Genomic DNA, 20188 nt, shown 5'->3' on the forward strand with positions numbered 1-20188 from the left:
TGCGATTCCTCCTTCTCAGGAGGTAAATGAAAAAACTTTGTAAATGGCTAGTGTGCTTTGTATGGGTGGCTGGAATCACGCATGCCTTTCCTACATGTAAAGACATACATGCATGCAAAAATGTAATTCAAATTTTAAATTGATTATTATTAATATAAGAAAGGGTAGGTTCATTGGCAAAGCATATAAGTCAATGAATTTTACATGTTATTTTTTCCTAGTATTTAAAGAAGATACCTTTTAAAGTAAAATTTCAATGATTATTTAAACCCTTTTCTAACAATCAGCTCTGAATACAAACCATGTCCTTCTGCAAGGCCTGATTAGAGTCAAGGTGGGTCTTGCAAGGGCAACACATCCTTCTTTCCAAATCATATTTCTAGTTAATAACTCTAAGGGCATTTTATAATCATTTGTATGTTTCACTGATTACTATAGTAATCTATCATTTAGAACTGCCAAAGCATTAAATAAAATGTAGTTCTGCACATTAAAAAGATTTTTTTAATAGCTGTTTTCGCATTAAAAATTATGTAAAAGCTGCAGCAAAACACTGTAGTAGTTTTACCAGTCTGGAAAAGTTATCTGATAGTATTTTCAATAAACAGGGATCCGGCTAGAAAAAATAAGTCTAGGCATAGTTACTCAAATTGTTGAGGAAATATCAAATTTCTGCCAACTTCTAAATATCTATAAATATATAGTTTTTGTGTTTTGTTTAATAATCATTTCCACTTTGGGATGTTTTCATTTACATATTTACATGACCCCATGTTTTTCAAGTACCTGCAAAATTGGATTTATTGCACTTGCCAGTCTGTTATCTAGTAAAGCCTGAACTTAAAACAAGATTGGTATAATAATAAGTACCAGGCTGTGCAATGAGACTTACACTGTTGGTGAAATAGTATAGGATGCTCTAAATCACAGTTGCATGAGAAATTGTAATATATCAAAATTGTTAGCAGCATCCTTCCATCCCAAGGCATGGAGTTTCAGCTCAATTTGCAAGTATTCACAGCATGTTCTTTCTTTGTATTTTTTAAAGATAAACAAACAAACTCTTCTTTTAAACCTCAGGCGAGTTTTGTAAGGTTCAATGAGAAAGATGGGCAGAGCTTTGGTTAGTTTCCTATTTTTCTGTTGATTCAATCACTTCTAATAACCATGACTACAGAGAAAGTACAAAGAGAACATGCATTAAAACAGGTAGAGCTAGAGTCCCCAGAAGCATTATTCTTTTTCTATTTTAATGCCACAATTTTGCACATATAGGTCAGGTTATTATGAAGCATTCAGTACATTTTCTACATAAGCAATGTGTTTGTTCACAAATAGTTATAATTCCATTTGAGAATTATGGTTGTATAAATACAGGAATAGATACACGGAGAAAAGTGAGACTCTTTAAAAAGTTCTAAAACTAGCATTTCTCTTCATTGTTTAAACAGTAGAGAAGTGGAGCATAGGCATCAAAGACCATGTAATGTTAAAGGAACTCAAAACATTCTCCCACAATTGTGGAAAGCAAGAGTCAAGGCTGGACCCCTTTATCTAGCACAGGTTTTTAGGCTGTGTAACTAAAATGATAAAATAGAGATGGACAAGATTTACAGATCATTTTTTCCATTTCTTTACCTGTATGGGATTCCTCCTTAAAAGGTAACCAGTTTCTTTGTTATTTAGCATATTTTCTTGTTTAAAATTTTCCAAGTTCTGGATAGGTCTCTGTAGAACCACTTTGTTCTTTGCTGAGATATATAGAGAGAATAAATCCTGTTGCATTTTTTGAGGGAACGGTCTTTGAGTGGGAAAGACTGTCTTAGTAAAATCACATTTCATGAGAATGCCATTATATTGATGTAATGAAATATTTTTCCCACTAAAATTCCAAAACATTTACTCATTTTATATTCATTATATTGAAATGTATTATTTTCAGATACGCTGAAAGAATTTTTTCATTTTCTCATTGCTTTCATATCAAAAGTAATAGCTTTTAAAATTCATAATGTGTTTTACATTAAATATATCTTATTTATAAATACTAAATAAATATTATTTTCCACTATATCACTTGGCATTATAAAAAGGAAAGTATGCAACAAAATTTTTAATTGCTTGTGTGGGAAATTTCAAGTTTTCTGATTTGGAACAAAAATAAATAAGATATCTCACAGAGCTGATTTTTTCTTTTTTCCTCTACATCTCTAGGCAAGGCTTGTAGCTTTTTCATCTTTTCCTGTAAGACCTTAGTAGGTGAAACCCATTCAGGTGAAAGGCCAGCCCTTGATGGTCTTGAGCTTTCTGCATTCTAGTTTGCTCTTTCAGCTTTTCATGCCAGTGAATGATGTTTGTTCATTGGCTCTGGGAGTTACAGCTCTGCACGGCTTCTGTGCCTTCTGAAAACTGTCACTGGCCAGTTACTGCCCTGCCAAAAGGCACTGCTTCCATAAGGTGCTCATTCAGCCAAGTAAAACATGATTTTAGACATCTGAGGAGTTCTGTTATAGTCAGTATGACTGCTTGCATGTACTAAAATGCTCTGTTGATACGGAATCTGAAAAACAAAACTGCCAATTTTTATGCAGCTGAAAGACCCTAACACAAGCGTTTAAGACAAAGTTCTCCTTTCCAGATGTCTGAAAGCTGACTTTGCTTGCTGAGATTCTTTCATAAATAATTAATCTTCCTGATATTCTTTTTTTTTTTTTTTTAAATATATCCTCATTCCATATTATCCCTACAATATAGGAGTATTGTAAACATGGGATTTTAAAAGTATTTGCTTTGTTACGATTCAGAAAAATAGAGGGGGTAGAAAGAATCTTGAAAATTACTTACACTGCTTACAGGTGGGTCTTCAGTATGACACAGATTACTTCATTTAGGTAATTTCAAATTTCAGAAGCTTTTCCCAGTCTAATTAGTCTGAGATAATGAAAGGATATTTACATTGAAGAGAGGCAAGTCTGAACTGCAGTCTGAGTAAAGCCCTTATTATCCACCAGAGCTGTTCCTCCAGCAATAGCCTGGGAAATAGGAACCCCTAGAGGTTAAATATTTAACAATCACTTGCAAAACTTTCCTTTTCCAGTTGATAATCTGTGTGTCTGACCAACCACATTAAAAGGAAATTTAATTACTATATATTTTAATATTCATTGTAATATTTTCTTTCATAAAAGTTATTATTTTTTCTCATGCATTTGAATATCCATAACATTTCTTTTATGTGCATAATTCAGTTAAGATATAAATACTGATATTTTGCCTTTTTATTAAATGAGTTGCTTCTCTTCAGCCTTATAATGCCTTCTTTGCTGCAGTAAAATGGATTATGACTGAGCTTGTCTTGTAAGTAAATTTTATCAAGAAGTTCAAAATATTTATACAAATTAATGAGTATTTATACTTTTGAATACTTAATGAACATTTGTACTTCTTGCCTTTTATATCTATTGTGCTGTTTTTCTTGTATTATTTTTAATTTAGTAATAGTTCTCGATGTTTGGCAGTCCAATTTAGCATTGTTAAAATCTGAAGAAATTCTAGCTATATGAATGCACAGTTCCACTTTTATTATGTTATTCATGGTCTTCACTTATATCTGTATGTCTTTGCTTAGTAAGTCTAGCAGATTGCAATACACAAACTAAATTTATTATTGTGGTTACTGTTAAATTTAACATAAATGCCTGACTGTTTGTAATGCTGCTTGGGTGGGCTGTTGTCAGTATAGCAAACTGTTAGAGTCATTCATTGTAGTGTTTGTCATTTCATGAATTTCTGTAAGATGGACCCTTTACAGCATATGCCAGATAAGGTGTACTCTGTAGATTGTATTGATTTTTTTTTATCTTGTATAATTCTTCTAGCAATTTAAGTTAATACATTATGAGCCTTGCCTTAAAAGTTTGTCTGAGAACTTCCCTCATATGAGGAGGAAACCTTAAATGCATTTTGTTATTAAGGTATTTGCTTTATTATTGTGCTTACCAGAGGGAAAAGTTGCAGATCGAAGTGAATTTTATCTGCATTGAAATAGATTTTTTTTTCTTGTAGTTATTTTTTTTTTAATTGCAAATTAAATGATCTTTCTTCAGAATTTGTGATAAGAGTTAAGGAGAATTAACTGGCCAGAGTACAGAGATTGATCTTACATACAGCTTTCAAAGTAAATATCAAGAAAAGAAATCATGTTAGAATCAGACTGATGCAAGCCATAACAACTTCAAAAATTTAAGAAACTTTCTGTGATTACAAATACTGTTGTTTCATATTCCTATGATAAACTGGATGTTGGTTTTATATTCTTTACACTCACACTAACTGACAGACTGGTATTTTTCAGTCCATACTTCAGAGTAAATTGCAGTATTTTTAGTGGGGAAAATGCATTCTCTACACATCTAGTTAGAGCTGGATAGACGCTGGTTAATCAATCTTTGCCACTCCTTTAAATAAAAAGAGTTTTATTATTTTAAATCCCTAAGTAATGCTAGGAATTATTTTATGTGTACTCTTGTATGGTAGCCCGGGCAGTTGTAAACATATGGCATTTTACTGGACAGTCAAAATACACTGCATGCTGAAGAAGAGCTTTCAATAATATTCAATAGTAAAAATGCTGTATGCTGCTGTGTACTGAGACTTTTAATGGAGACCAGATAAGAATAAGAATTCTGCTTAGTATTAGGTTAATTTGTGATTTATTGATTAATTTCAGAATGAATTCTCAGTGGTAAGGTACAACAGAGTGAAAATACAAGAATAGCAGAAGTTGATTACCCCAGACTTACACTAGCCACATGAATTTCAGTTCTAAATTAACTTTTATTTAGAATAGGATTAATGGTATCAAACTACAGGCAATTTAGTGTTTTGAAAATATTCTGTGGGATAATTCAAAAAATCTAATCATTTCTGTAGGTTCCTTGTGGAGTTTAATCTATGCAGTTGGTGGCACTCTGATCTTACAGCAAAAGGTAAGTGTAATATATATATATATATTTATTGAATGTAAATAATTTTTTAGATTAAATAATAGACTTCTGTTAAAATTGGTTTGTCTCTCATTTCAGCATCCTTTTCTTTTTCTAATGTTTTCCAAAATATAAGATAAATAACGTATTTGGATAACTGGAGTTCTTGTGTGTACTCTAGGAATACAGTACACTACTATAATAGAAAAGTTTAAATAGTAAATAATGATTATTTTTTTCTGCAATGTTTCCCTTCATTCCAAAGCAATCCTTATGAACAAAGCAATTACACTAGCCTTTTTCTGATTATACTATTTATTTTTTCCTGGGGCTATTAGGACATGTAGGAAATTATTGTGCTGGAAAATACAATTTCAACTAAATTCCAAAGGAACATGGTCATTTCAGTATAATTTCATTGGAGATAAGTTTTAAAACTTAAAATAGTAAATATTTTACACTTTGATTTTTAAGCAAGAGAGGTTAAATATATATTTTTAATCTTCCTAATCAAAATAGACATTTAAAAACAACAATATATATATATACGTATATATTTATAAAAATTCAGTTTACTCCAAACAATATTTTAAAATGTTGAGGCCTCATCTGAAATAATAATGACGTTTTAGCCATAAATAATAAATCGTCTCCTAAGGAATGGAAGTTTTGAATTTCAGCTGCCTCTTATATTTTGGCAGACTTTTTATGACATTTTGGAAGTGCTGCTTAAAAGGGGTGTATTTGCAACTGTGCCATTCAATTGGCTACTTCCTAAGCCAGTTGTGCAGCATGCCCTTGACTAGTATAATGATTTAAAATGAATTCTTCAGCTTCCTTTTTGCAGTTTTCTATATTCCTCAACAAGGCAGGAAATAAAATCGTTACTTTAGATTTTAATTCCTATTTACATTGACTGGATACTTGGCTGTCTTTATGCCAGAATAAGATCCTGAAAAAAGTTAGAAGTTAGAGTATGGGGAAAATGGAACACCCTAATGCCCTGGAATATTCCAGTGTCCTCTATGGTAGTAAAATGTTGGAACTCTTCTAGAAATATATATAAACTGTCCTAACGGCAACTGGACTGTATGGCAGTAAGTGGCAGAGCACTTGTCAGCTTCTGCTAACATGTTTTAAATGCTGTGTAGGGGGAAAGGGAGGCTGAGATGGGTGTCTGCTGAAGGTGAAGATTTGATAAGAGCCTTCTGGAAATTTACGTGTATTGACTTAGTGTAGTGTTTCCCATGCTGATGGAAACCCTATACTGCATTGCAAACCATTTCTTCAGATACATGAACAGTCTGTTGTAGATTGGATGCACATATACAAACACCTCTATGAGAACCAGCTAGACACCATTGGCTTTTCGGGCTGCTTCATAATCAGCAGTTTCTACATGAGTCTTCTAAAAACCAAGAGTAACTTTCCAGTGATGTCCCTCAAGGTGTTGAAAATATGTCTCACACTTACGGCTGGGAAGGATGCTAAGGTTTGCTGTGCTAGCCCCAGGAAAGGCAGTACTGTACCTTACATCTGAAGAAGAATGGCAGTTATGCCAGTCTTAGAGCTTGGTTCTTGTATAACAGTGCAAAGCAGCCTGAGTAGGAAATGGGTAACTTTTTTCAATGTTTTTTACAAGTGTACTGTACAAATATGCTGTGATATATCCTGACGTGAATGTCCAGTGGCACCTGCATTGTATGCTAGGGAAAACATTCTTTAAGGGCAGTATCCCTCTTTGTCTCATAAAAATAAATGTCTGTTTAGAGCACTACATATTATGAAAATTCAAGAGCATCCCCATACAGCTGCCAATTTACCAAACCAAAGTAGGAAAAGCACTCCTGCAAAAGGTCTTGTTATGTCAATCACATTTGTAAATGTGAGGAAGAAGCTGATGTCCCACACCTTGGACAACCCCACCATCTTCTGGACTCTAAAGAGGGTCTGAAAATCTGAGACCCATGTCAGGCTGGTCTGCCATTTCTGACAGCCTCTTTGTTATATGAATCTTATGTTGATACAAGTGAGAGTAGATCCAAAATTACAGATGAGGTAAAGTTTGGTCATTCTTAACAATACAGAAAGAGAAAAAAAAAAAGGAGAAGGTACAGTAGAACTAGTCAGATAATTTTTACAAAAATGCTAACTTGTTAAAGTTAGTTCCATAATGGAAACATCAGAAATAAAACTTTTCTGACCAGCTTTAGTACTTTTCTTGAGGTATTATTTGGGGGAATATTTATTGTAATTATATACAAAAATAAGAACAGTTCAGAAATGTGCATCCTAGTGCTTGATTGCAGATGCGGTTTGGGTCATTCCCCTGCCACTGTGTAACAGATAACACCACTGGCTTTCAAACAGATTGTCTTGAATGAAAGATCTGTGGAGTCCCAGAGGCTGTTTAGTGTAATCTATTTTTGTCATACTTGGTCTTGTTTTCTCACTTAGCAATTAGTTTAAGATAGCCTTAACATTTGTGCTGATGTGCAAATGTGTTAAGGAAGACTGAAAGGTTGGAGAGGAAAAAGAAAGGGAATTAGAGAATTGCCCAACAGATACATCAGCATGAGAGTCAGAATAGCTGCCTTCAGTTCCCAGCTCTGCTACTGTCCTGTAGTTTGACCTTGAGCCAGTCACACTGTTTCTTTGTACCTTGATTTTCCAAGCTTTAAGGCATAAATAGTGTCACTGCCTTCTCCCTTGCACTGTTTCGGCAAAACGGCTTTGAATGAAAAGCATTATGGAGCCTTTATTAGTAGTATTTTGGGAAGCAGATTACAAGCATTAGTTCTGGGTAAGGTAATGCTTCTGTCCCCTACCCACAGTTATTTTAACTGCTGAAAGTCTCTAAAGATCCCCAAGTAGTAATCCAAAAAAGTATGTTGGCTTCAGTAAAATCTATCACAATTTAGTTATCAAATACATGTAAACACCCATAGTTAATGAGTTAGTGATGCACAGCATCACTGAAATAAAAGCAACAGTAAGTCCATCCAAAATCCACAGAGAAAGAATAAAAAACTTGTGCATAAATATGGAAAAAAAAAAAAAAAAAAAAAAAAAGCTGGCAAAGGCTAAACCATGAATAACTACTTTAACAGTTACGTGTTACTAAATTACATTCCATGGACAAACTTTTTTTTAATTGAAATTAATTGAAAAAATAGTGTTATGCACTGCCTAGGAAGTCTCACAGGGTGGCAGAAGCCGAGTAACATTTCCGTTCTCTGTGAGCTCTGCAATACAGCATCTCATCTTGTTCAGAATTTTGTGTGCTGTTCTTCCCATGTTAACAACAAGATTTTTTTTTTTTTGCTATGCCCGTAGCACAGAGATTGAAACAAACCCTAGAGCCCTGTGATACTGAATATCCAGCTTTTGTTTCTGAACGCACTATAAAGGAGACAACGGGGAGTATTGCTTGCGATGACTGTTTCAAGTAAGCCCTTTCAATTTTTTTATACAAGTGTTTGTGACAAAGCAGTAAAACTGAATTATCCAAGATTATGTTAAAGAACATACCAGAATGTTATGTTTTATCTTAAATAATGACCTCTGTAAGGGTGTCATTTCTCTTATTCTAGGGGTCATTTAGAAGTTTGATACTCTTAGATTAAAGCAGTGCCTGTTGTTTTCTTTTAAAAATGTAAAACCAGGAGAGACTTTTGCTCAAAGAATAGTGAAGTCTTCTTCTGGAAACAAGCAGCATTCTAAGAGTAAGTTCTGCAAAGGTTTAGATACAGATAATGTTGTACTGTTAGCTCTCCTACGCAGGAGTGAAACCCTGCTGGATAGGTTATAAGTTCCCCTGTGGTACAGTGAGATCTGGTTGTTTTGCTCGCATGCCAGACATGTTTCCTGCTTAGAACTATTAGGCTGAAAGAGTGGGAGAGGATTAAACCTATCCTGCAAACTTTCATTGCAGGGAAGCTGAGTTAGTAGCAACAAATCTCACATGTCAGTGCTGTAACCTTGTCAGTTCTGCCAGTGCTTCTGTAAAGTCACTCCTCATAGGGTTAAAAGAAGAGATATTTACAGTAATAATTTGTCTATTAATATAAATGTCCAGAAAAAAAATAAACAAAAATTGTTACAACTGTCCCCTTCCAGACTAAATCAACATGCAATTAGCAAAGGTAATTTTTTCTTCTCTTTGAAGCTAATAGATATGCTTCTGGATTTGCTTCTAATTTTTCTCTTCGATCTCTTGTTTTAGAACAGGAAATAAGAGTAAGTGGATTGGAGACATATTTTAAGTGCTAATAGTCGCTTTTAATTTGCTGCTGAACAACTTCTAATTAAAAGGAAATTATTAATGTCTCATATGAATAATAATTCTTATATGGTCTTGTGAGATAGAAGCATAAGTGCTTTATAAATTGATCCAAGGGAACCCATCTAAGTGTAACAATAGATCCCACTAACTGAAAAAGGACAAACTCAACAAAATCAAGCTATGACTTTTCCACTTGACATATCAAACACAATGCATATTACACTGCTATGGATGCTTGTGCCAGCTTTGCAGAGTTCAAGAAGCTTTGTGATCATTTAGTGGGGGATTACTGAGAAGTGTAACAAATGATCGTATATCTTGTGATTAAATATTGCAAACAGTCATGTCTCCATGAAAAGAAGATTAATTTAAAAAGACCAGGTTTTCTCAAAGGAATGCAGGTTTCAGTCTGTCTTCTTAGGTAACTTCAGGTCAAAGGAAATAACTTTCAAAAATAACACAATTCTGAAATGCTTGGACAGCGCTGAGTTGGAAACTGAGTTTAGTGAAAATTATAGTACTTCAAAAATAATGCACTAAGATGCACTAAGATCTTTTTCATAGAAAAACATTATGTGCTCCACAGTGGAACAAAAACTAACAAACAAACAAAAAAAAAACACCCTGCAAGTTACAGAAGAACTGTTAGATTCTCAAGAGAAAGTTCTTCATTATACCGTTTACCTACTGTCATTAACAATCTACAAATTGGATCTAAGATTGCAGACTGCATTAGATTCCAAATATTTTTGTTATAACCCAGGACACTTTCTCTCAGAACAGCTAAGGAATTTGACACAAAAGTCCTTTGTAGACCTACATTTTCTGACCCAGTTTTCTGTTTTGTGGTCTCAGTATAGATAAGTATTTTTACAAGCAAGTATATTGCTTAATACTTATAATTTAAGAATGATGAGCTCAATGACTCAAAATTAGGGTTCAGCTTTATATGCAGAGTCTTAAACTGACACTGTGTTCTGCACATCGTCTATTGCATACTGGGGGCTCAATTCAGATCCCATTGAGACAGTGGAATTATTTTATGTGCCCTCTTTGGAGTGTTATAGATTAATCTGTTTATGATGTATACTTGCAAATCTTAATTGCAAATAGAAGAAGAGGTATGTTACATTAATATTTAGCTGAATATGCATGCACTCTAATATTCAGGCTTACCATTTCATTTCAAGGACAGTCTAGAAAAAGTCAGTATTCTGTGAACAGGTTTGCAAACAAAATTGTGCAAATACTCTGCTGCAATGACATTTGTGTCACAAGTTACTTGTTCAAGTCACTGTCTTTCTTTCCTGCAGTGTCAGGCACAGTAGAGCCCTTGTCTGAGTAAGGAGTATAAAAGCAGTTCCATAGAAGAAGTGAAAATGATGACTGCTGCTAATTGAAATGATATAATTTTACTTAGATAAGACATTTTGGAACACAAATACTATGTTATTGCTAACAAAGTCACAGTCATAGTCAAGAAGGTCATGTGGTGAGAATCAAAGGCTCAGTCTGACTCAGTACTGGATGTGCTGTTACTGGTCTTGTAGGAATACTCAGCACTTCACAGAGCTTAATCCAAGGGGAACAGTTACCAACTGTAGTTATGAAAACTAAAGCTTGTTCATATAAATGTTTCCAATCCTAACATTTCATGATGGGTGCTTAGATTTAAAATATCCTCACAAATAAAGCACACTCAGTAAAAAGGTCTACATGTTAATTACTTCATAAATAGCTGTCTCACCTTTGCAAGCCAAGGTGAAAACTTATTCAGGCAATGGAAGAGAATCTATAAACTGAAGTGGACTTAAGTCAGGCACTAAATATATACAGACATATAAAATATGCTCTGTATATTGTAAACTTATCTCTTACTAGCAGAAAATAAATACTACTTTGAGATATTTTGCAATGTTTAAAACTAATTTTCAAAAATATAGGTTATATTAAGAAAGCAGGAGCCTAAAAGAAAATAAGAATTAACGCAAGAATGTCATTAGGGTCAGGGTTTGGCTGTCCAACCCTGTAATTTTTTGTTATTCAATATCCCAATGATTATTAAATTAATCTGTTATTTAAACAGCAATCAAAAACAAGTCAACCCACATTAGCTGTCAACAAAATAGAAAAACTAGGATTCTTTAAAAATCTGAAATGCTTTAATGTTTTCCAGTAAGCTATTCCCTTTCATAGGAAAAGAAGAAAAAGAAAAAAGAAAGGGGGGAGGAAGGGGAGTACATCAGAAAACTTGGATGATAGACTGTTAAATGTTCCATGACAGTACTGGAAACAGTTAATTTCCAAAGACAAATTCTTAAATTCTTTAATTCTTTTTTTTTTTTTTTTAATTATCAATGTTGACTGGTACTCTTTCTATTGAGTCAGAAAGATACTAATGCCAAAGACACTTGGTGTAGGTTTTAAAGATGTTCAGCTGTTCAGAGATGTGTTTTCGATTAGGCATTAGATTTGAACTCTTTGGCTAAATAAGTATCTCAATGCTTTTGCAGTGTTGAAAAGTATTGCCCCAATATGTTAGCTAATTTTTAGTGCAAGTATGTCAACCAATGTTCTTCAGCGGCTCTCACCAGTTAAATGACCAGATTTTGCCTCTTGCTACTCTCAGTGTTGCAGAGTTTCACTGATGGTATTTAAAACGCACTAAAAATTCTGTTGTGTTGTTATAAATTAGAATGGATGATGGCTGTTATGATATCTGACCAGGAAAAGATACCTGATATGTTTAGTATATCTATTCATCCATTTTTAGAACAGGAAGGGGAAAAAAAAAAGTTTTCTCTCATTACAAATCTAATTTTTGCATAAAAATTCTGATATTTTTGTTTAGTTTCACTCGTTTTTATAAATACCATTAATCTTATCATTAACTCAGGCAGCTATGAGTGTGGGTATAGATCATCTGTAAACACAGCAACCTACTCATCGATGGATTTAAATATTAAGTATGTATTAGAATTTCAAAGTTGAATTGACTGCGTGGTTGCCAAATTTGCATGTGCAACTCTAGAAACTATGGATATAGAAATCAGGCAGCAGTTGCAAAGACAGATGTTTTAAAATCTGCCCTTTTAACCTCTCTTCATGTGTGATAATATACTGGACTTCAGTGTAGTTCAAGAATCTGGCCATACAACCATTGACCCCAAAACCAAAGCCCCCTTCTATTTCAGTTGCAGTAATTGTGGTTGCACACAGTGAATACCATAAACTTGAAGAAATATTTTTGTTCCTAGTTGATTCTTTGTGCACAGAATACCAGAAAGATATATGTTCACAAGGGAATCAGGGAAGTATGTAGCTACAATCATCCTAACTCAGGGAAAGACTTTTGCACTTGTCTAAATTATGCAAGATGAACATTATTTCCTTTACTATGTTGTATACTTCATGAAAATTAATTGTTAAATTAAAAGGAATTGCTCAATTGATTAAACACTGTCCCATGTACTATATATTTGGCCCATTGCATTGTTAGTAAGCAGACAATTATCTGACAGCGAAGATCATCAATAAAACAGATGATTTCTCTTGCTTTCTTTAGAGGCTGAGTATTGTGTTCTGTTCATTGTCAATAAGAAGAGATAAATGATGGTGGAATTATAGTTCATGATGATGATGAACCCTTTATGTAGATTTCTAATGGCAAATTTAAGACTTGTCCACTGATTGCACATATTTGGCAGTAACAGATAAATAACAATGCAAATTAGATTCAGATAGTTCAGGGCATGAGTATATTAGTGTCAGAAATAGTGCAATCTGTAGACATTAAAATGGTAATGGTTTTTAAAAACTACTTAATCTTAAACTGTGCCATCATTTGCTAAAATGTTTCTGCATTTGTTGCTCAGTAGAAGCTTGCCAAACTGCTGTATTTGATCGTGTTTAAAACGTGTAAATAAATATGCAGTTCAATTTCCCATGAAATAAATAATCATTTGCCTTTTCAGATGTAGTTAGTTTACTTCTAAACAAATCAGCTTGCCACATAAAACAAGCAAAGCATCAAGGGCCAATTTTTTGTCATTCAGAGCTCTCTATATATGCATCAGAATATCCGTGTAGATTTCCTGGAGTAATTTGGGCAGTAAATTATTATCCATCTTCTAGAAGACATTTTATGTTGTATTCATTTTACCGTGTCCATCTTATATGACCCTGAAGCAAAAGTTCTCTATATTTCACCATACTTTATTTTTAGACTGTGTGTTTTATACGGCTGTTTTTTCAGCAACCATGTCAAGTGCATACGTGATACCATACAAATAACTGGTTTTGACCTATGCCCATGTTGAGCCAAAGGTATGCTATAGTCACACTGGTGATCTTGACGATGGTGGACAGATTTTAATCACTGAGAGCTTTACTTATATGTTCTTTGAAGTCAAGGAGCATCTTAAAGGGAAACAGCATTCCACATGCTTCAGTACTTAATTCTTGAATTCTCAAGAGTCAAGATTTTGTCTATGGAGTCATCTTGCACCTGTGTTTTGAAATCAGGGTCTTCCAAACTTTCAGAATATTTATCAATGTAACAAAGTGTTTGGGGCAACATTAGTATTGAAAGAACCTTGTAGCAGCCAAAGCCCCCAAACTGCAGGAGACCCCCAGATTGGTTTCTGCTGTTCCTTAAAAAAAAATTAATAAAGTATCAAATTATGCAATCTGGTCTAGTGAAATTGTTTACTAAAGGTTTTCATACTTAGTGTAAAATCCTATATCACTTTACCAACATGTCTCCAATGTGTATGCTGACTAATTTACTCTTTATTCTAAAAGCAACAGTGATTATACTGTTTGTCATGCAGGTGCAATTTAAAGTCACCATATGGGTAATTTTATCTTTACCCTTGATAATGTATATTTTGAATGACCAGTTCAGGAAACACTGTAACTTACTATTTTCATTTAAGAAAATAAGTGCATGAAATAATAGAACATGATATCCATGTTACCAGGAAGGTCTGTGCTTGACAGTCATTAGTTTAACAATCCTTTGGACAATTGTTGTCAAAACTTTTTTATTATTATTATTTTTAAGACAAAGATTTTTAATATTCCTTATTTGTTTTGGACCCTTTTTAATGTGTTAGTTGAATTCAGTGTTATAACTGCATATGTTCTCAATAGCACCTAGCATTGGAGACAGACTTTCATTATTATTCTCAATTTCTGTTTATATCAAAGTTTTCCAAAAGGAATCAAAACCTTGGAGTTTGCTTGTCTAGTTGACAAAGCCATGAACATCTCTATTTAATAATTCAGACTCTGTCTCTCCATTTGTTTGGCATTGTAGTGGCCATGAAAAATCTACAGAATAAAAAAAATTGCTATGGATCAAAGGATAAAAAGTACATTTAATGTAAAAAAAAAAAAAAAAAAAAAAAAAAAACAGTAATCTTTTTTGAAACATCATTGAAACATCATTTTGATGGTAAGGAATATATACTGAATGAAATGGGGATTCCACAGAAAGTAGAGAAAAAAAAAAAAGAAATATACAGTGGTCTTTTCTTGCAGTTATGTACGACTTTTTCATTAGGAAACTTCTTAGCAATGGCAATGTGGTCCATCTGTAAGTACTATGAAATCTTGGAGATGCATTGGGCAGCTTCATAGCAATTCAGTCCATTGATGTTTTCATCTCCTATGAAGAAAGAATGAGAGAGCTGGGAACGTTCAACGTTCAGCCTGAAGAAAAGTTGGCTCTGGGGACCTCATGGTTGGACCTCATTGCAGCATTTCAATGTTTTTTTGTTTGTTTGTTTGTTTGTTTTTTGTTTTGTTTTGTTTTTTTGTTTTTGTTTTTTGTTTTTAAAGATGAAGAGCAACTGTTTGCTTGGGCAGATAACAATATGACAAGAGGGAATGGTTTTAAACTGAAAGAGGGGAGATTTTAATTAAATGTTAGGTGGATATTCTTCACTTAGAGAGTGGTGAGGCACAGGTTGCCTAGAGAAGTTGTGGATGCTCCATCCTTGAAGGTGTTCAAGACCAGGTTGGATGAGGTCCTTGGCAGTGTGATCTGTTGGGTGGTGTCCCTGCACATTGCAGAGGGGTTGGACCTAGATGATCTTTAAGGTCCCGTCCAACCCAAGCTGTTCTATGATTCTATGATAACTCATTAGTTTCTCTGTAGGGTTGTTTTGTTTTGTTTTCTCACAAGTAGGATGAGTTGTGCTCCATCTCTTAGCTCCCCAGTTCTCCACTTACATCTTCCAAATAGCCCACAGCTGAACTGCTTGAGAAGTTTACATAGAAAATTTAAGCGTGGGAAAGTGGTGATCTCCACTCATTCAGTGTTCATAGTTAAGCTCAGTAGTGCTGTAAAATGTAAATATTACCACTGCTTAAAACTTAACATAATTTTACATTTTAAACAAGCCATAATAAATATTAACCAAATGATAGATAGTAGCTGACACAGTGAAAGGATGTTTTGTAATGCCAAGAGATTTAAATTGTTGTATGAATGTCATAATATATTAAGCCGAGTAGTAATATACATATCAAAAATTGTTTGGAACAAGAAAACTTATTAAAATTGGAATACACTGAAGTGAATTTTTAAAGCCAGGCATACTTGTGAAGAATTGCTAATAGTAAGAAACTCATTTCAGTTTATAATGTTTTAATAATATAATACAGCCTGACTGATGACAAACAACACAAATATGACTTAGGAATCTATACATTTAACACTTCTATTTATAAAGGACTTGGGAGTTTAACAGATATTTAATAACCTTTGAGTTTGAAAAACAACATGAATCGTCATATTTGAATGCCATGCAGGGGGCATTTATTTTTCCTTAAATAATACAGAATTTTCAATTGCTGTGGAGATGATGACATGCAGTGTACTTAATTTTTTCAGATGTTGTATTCTCGGTCATTGGTAAAGTTTATATATACACAAATTAACAACATCCTTGCAAAGCACATTGTGGTCACATACAGTGAGCATTTTATTTCTTTATTATATTACACTTTTTTTTTTTTTTAATGCAACTCCTGATCATCCCTGCTGTTTATACATCAGTTTTTGTTTCATGGCAGTCCTGGAGCATGCCAGCTTGATTTTCTATATGAAATGAAATCAAAATTCAGTTCAGGGAGCTAGACAAGCTAATTTGAAATGCACCCCCACAGTATGAATAAGGTAGTCACTAGATCTTTAGTATTGCCTTTTTTGGATAGATCTGTTCTTATTTGTTCCTGGGGGATTGGACTAGATGATTTCTCAAGGTTCCTACCAATCCCTAACCTTCTGTGATTCTTTGATATTGCCACACGAGGCGCTGATGTAGGGATAGTGTATTGATTGACATTGTAGTTTTCCTATGGATGTAATCTTAATCTAAATAGTATCAGAATTTCCTACTCCTGTTTATATACAAGTAGAAATGATCAATGAACAAATATTTAAATACCTGTGGACAAATAGTATTTAACTATCATTGATGTCATTATAGTTTATATTCCTAGAATTCCTGTTCTCCTAGTAGCTCAACAGAGTCTCTGTCTAAAAACAGTTCCAGAAATCTTTACATTGATGTGTTTATTCTTTGAAAAATAGACTTAGGAACTAGTTCAAAAAATGCATTGCAGTTGGTATCACATAGCTCTGTTATCATAGTTATACTGATTGTAAATGTTTAAAACCTGACAGAGATTTGTCAACCTAAAACTAAAATAAATCAAAGAAGCACTACTTACATATTTGTGGCTTTCTAATCTTTATACTGTAATTGGGCTCGCTGTATAAAATGACTATACTGACACAATAACTGTTAGGCTTTTAGGCAGGTGGCTTGTTGCACGAACAATACAAATTGCTTCTTTGCTAGAGTTAGATCATCTTTGTAGAGTAGACCTAAGTAGTAGTTAGCCCTCATGCAGTTCAGAACTGACTTTTAAAATGTCATGTGATATCTGTGAGCATTCATAAGTCAGAGGATATCAACTAGCTTCTTAATTGAGAATTGAGATTTCCCTCAATACAAATCCCAACTAGGGGTTTGTATTGTAGGGCTCAAATGCTAAAAACACACATTGGCTAACACCATAGTATAACTGCATCTCTCTGTCTTCTGCTAACCTGTGACCAATGCCAAAAAAGCAACGCCTGAGTTTTAGGATCCCTCTGACACACTGTTTTATGCCCATTACTGTATGCCCTCTGTTTGTTGTAAGCAGTTTATCATAGAATTGGGTACTCACTGGCTAGGGAGACCCAGTTATGCCACAGTCTTAAAAGTGAGCTCAAATTTGTTCAGGAACATCAACCTTGACTAATGTTTAACATTTGTTGGATTGCTGAGCTTGATTTATTTGCAAAAGTTTTGCATTCCACTTCAGCTGTAGTGATCCAAAATTCTCCATAATCTTACATCCTCAAATCCTCAGTACACAAAGTACTTTTTCATTCCAAATCCTATATACCCAAAACTTCTGAATGTTTATACAGTTTCTAAGATGTGTTTCATAAGGTATTATTATCTGAGCCATAGATTTATGAGAAAGCATTCCCTGATTGATAATGAGAGACAAAGGGCATTTCTGGGGTTTACTGTATCAAACAAAGCAGTTCCCAACCATGCAACAGCTTTCCAAGGTTCCAGATCTTTCCCAGGCACAGGGACACTGAGGATGATATTGTTATTTTAAGTCCTTGAATCTAAACTTTGTTCTAAGTAGGTACATCTATACCGACACCAAATTGTGCTAGTCAGTGAGGCTATATGTTGTAGCAATGTGTTGCTTGAATAGGGTCACATTACAGGCCTGAGGCTGAGAGCTTATCTGTGTCTTTTAATATGAGAGAATGACTAGCTGTTTTTTTTCCACGGCTTAACTTCACTAAGAACTGTTACTATTGGTATATATATTATTTTTACAAATTGTGTTTAAAATATTCCATTCTCTACCATCATTTATTTGGAAGAAAAACAAACAAACAAACAAACAAAAAATAGCAAAAACAAAACAAAACAAAAAAAACACACAAGTACCCCAATTCATGATTGTGATATAAACATGTCATTCATTCATTTAAAAATGCAATAAGTGAGAGAAATGGTTGGAAATGTAGCCAGCAGCCTGGAAAGCACATGATAGGAGTTGGATAAAGCACAATGGGTATCTGCACTTCAGTTGAATGGTTAAAGTTTGTTCCAGACCATTAGGGTTGAACATTTGCAACCAACAGTTATGTTAGGAACAGATATTTGAGTGCAGAATGCACAACATTTTCCGTTTACTGTACCCTGGTGCTGGTATGTTTTTTCTTTCTCTAAAAAATGGGAAAGATCAAATTTGACAGATATAAAATGTAATCCCAAAGTAAAAACTAATCTTAATCCAAAATACTCAAACTTCTATAATTCATGTTTGCACTCAAAAAAATACAATGAAAGGCCTGGAGGGAAGTGGCCAAATTTGCATAGATGTTCAAGCATCAGAGCTTTCAGTGGGGACTGAGTTGAATACCATAGAAATTCAGAATATTTTTTCAAATCTTTGTGCCTGCATTTAGGTTGCCAATTTTGTCCTATTTTTTTTTTTCCAGTTCAAACAACCATAGTGAAATTCTTCCATATTTTGTAGGATTCTTCTTCATGGGCAAAACAACTGCTAGCTAAAAGGTCTCATTTTTTATTGCCTCCTAAATGTGACTGATTACAGGAAAAAAAAAAAAAAAAAAAAAAAAAAACAGGGAAAAAAAAAAAAAGAATATACATATAATGGATTTTTTTCCTTGAATCAGGGTCATGAAATCAAATATGAATCTAAACAGCTATTTAAATGTTTATAGAATTAAAATCCTGCCTAAACTGTGTGTTTATTGCAACCATGTACTTGACTGCATAGCTAGCATCTGTCATCATGAGCATGGATATAATAGCAGCATATTTTTGTAAAATTAAAAAAAAAAAAAAAGCTGTAAAATATGTCATATAGATCATAATAATTCTTAGTCCTGAAGATAATGGTTTAAAGCAAAGCACAACAGTGCAGTGTTTCTGTGATAAAGCAAGAATTAAGTTTTAAGTAGAAACACACAGCACTGTCTTTAAATAAATTGAATAGCTCTTAATGCTGGTGCCATACTCAAATTGTCTCCAAACTGCAAAGAAATACCTTCCATTCTGCAGGATAAAAGAAAGATATTTTCTCTAAATTTTTGGTTCCTCAAGAATAACCTTGGCCTGTATCTTCGGAGTTCCCCATTGTTTAATATTCATTTTGTCCCCTCAAACACTTTGCAACCTTTGCTGTCTGAAGAAAGAAGGGGGAAATGGATCTGAAAGCCAGATACTGCTGAATGCTACTTAGAGGTTTACTGTCACTTTTAGTCATTGAAATGTGTCTTGCAGCAGTGTCACTGGCCACCAGCTAGTTGTTGTAAGCCAGGAAAAGGAAAATAGTTCAGTGCAGGTGACCAATAAGTGATCGCATTTGGGATGCCCAGTCTGAATAATATAATACGACTGTGTCCTCTCTACAAGCTGTCTGGCTCACTGTCAGTGCCATAAAAAATATGCAGCACTCAACATATGTTTTTAAGATTAGGTGTGTCTGGGGTTATGCAAATGGCTGCTTATTAATAGGGAAACCTCAGGTCTGTGTTTAGTTTGCATTCTGTCCAAAAATGAATGCCAGTAGACAAAGAAATGGATTAGTTCTTCTGTGTGGAAATACAGAGACTAATATATTTAACAGTGATATTGATTTCCTTTAATAGCAGATGTTATAGTCAAATACTAGAAAGTAAACAACTTAAATGTTATGTTAGCTTAGCTGAATAAGACACATTTTACATATTTGAAGTTGAATTATTTCAGCTTTGCCTGTTATGGATGTGGTTATGTTAGGGAAATTTCATAGAGAA

At 33.8% G+C, this 20188-nt stretch overlaps 1 protein-coding gene across 11 annotated transcripts in view; it reads left to right on the plus strand.

Annotated features, from left to right (window-relative positions):
- Window positions 1-20188, plus strand: part of CACNA2D3 (calcium voltage-gated channel auxiliary subunit alpha2delta 3) — a 463864-nt gene that overhangs the window by 435871 nt on the left and 7805 nt on the right. For 6 of the 11 annotated variants that reach the window (XM_068694140.1, XM_068694138.1, XM_068694141.1 and 3 more), the window contains 3 exons: window positions 3305-3357; window positions 4933-4988; window positions 8322-8433. In XM_068694140.1, coding sequence (XP_068550241.1) covers window positions 3305-3357; window positions 4933-4988; window positions 8322-8433 — 221 coding nt within the window. Of the gene's footprint in view, window positions 1-3304; window positions 3358-4932; window positions 4989-8321; window positions 8434-20188 lie in introns of those variants that run through there. The other 5 variants (XR_011100159.1, XR_011100161.1, XR_011100160.1 and 2 more) reach the window with 3 other exon arrangements.

The sequence above is a fragment of the Anas acuta genome, chromosome 11 (genome assembly GCF_963932015.1).
Source record: "Anas acuta chromosome 11, bAnaAcu1.1, whole genome shotgun sequence".
Lineage (NCBI taxonomy): Eukaryota > Metazoa > Chordata > Aves > Anseriformes > Anatidae > Anas > Anas acuta.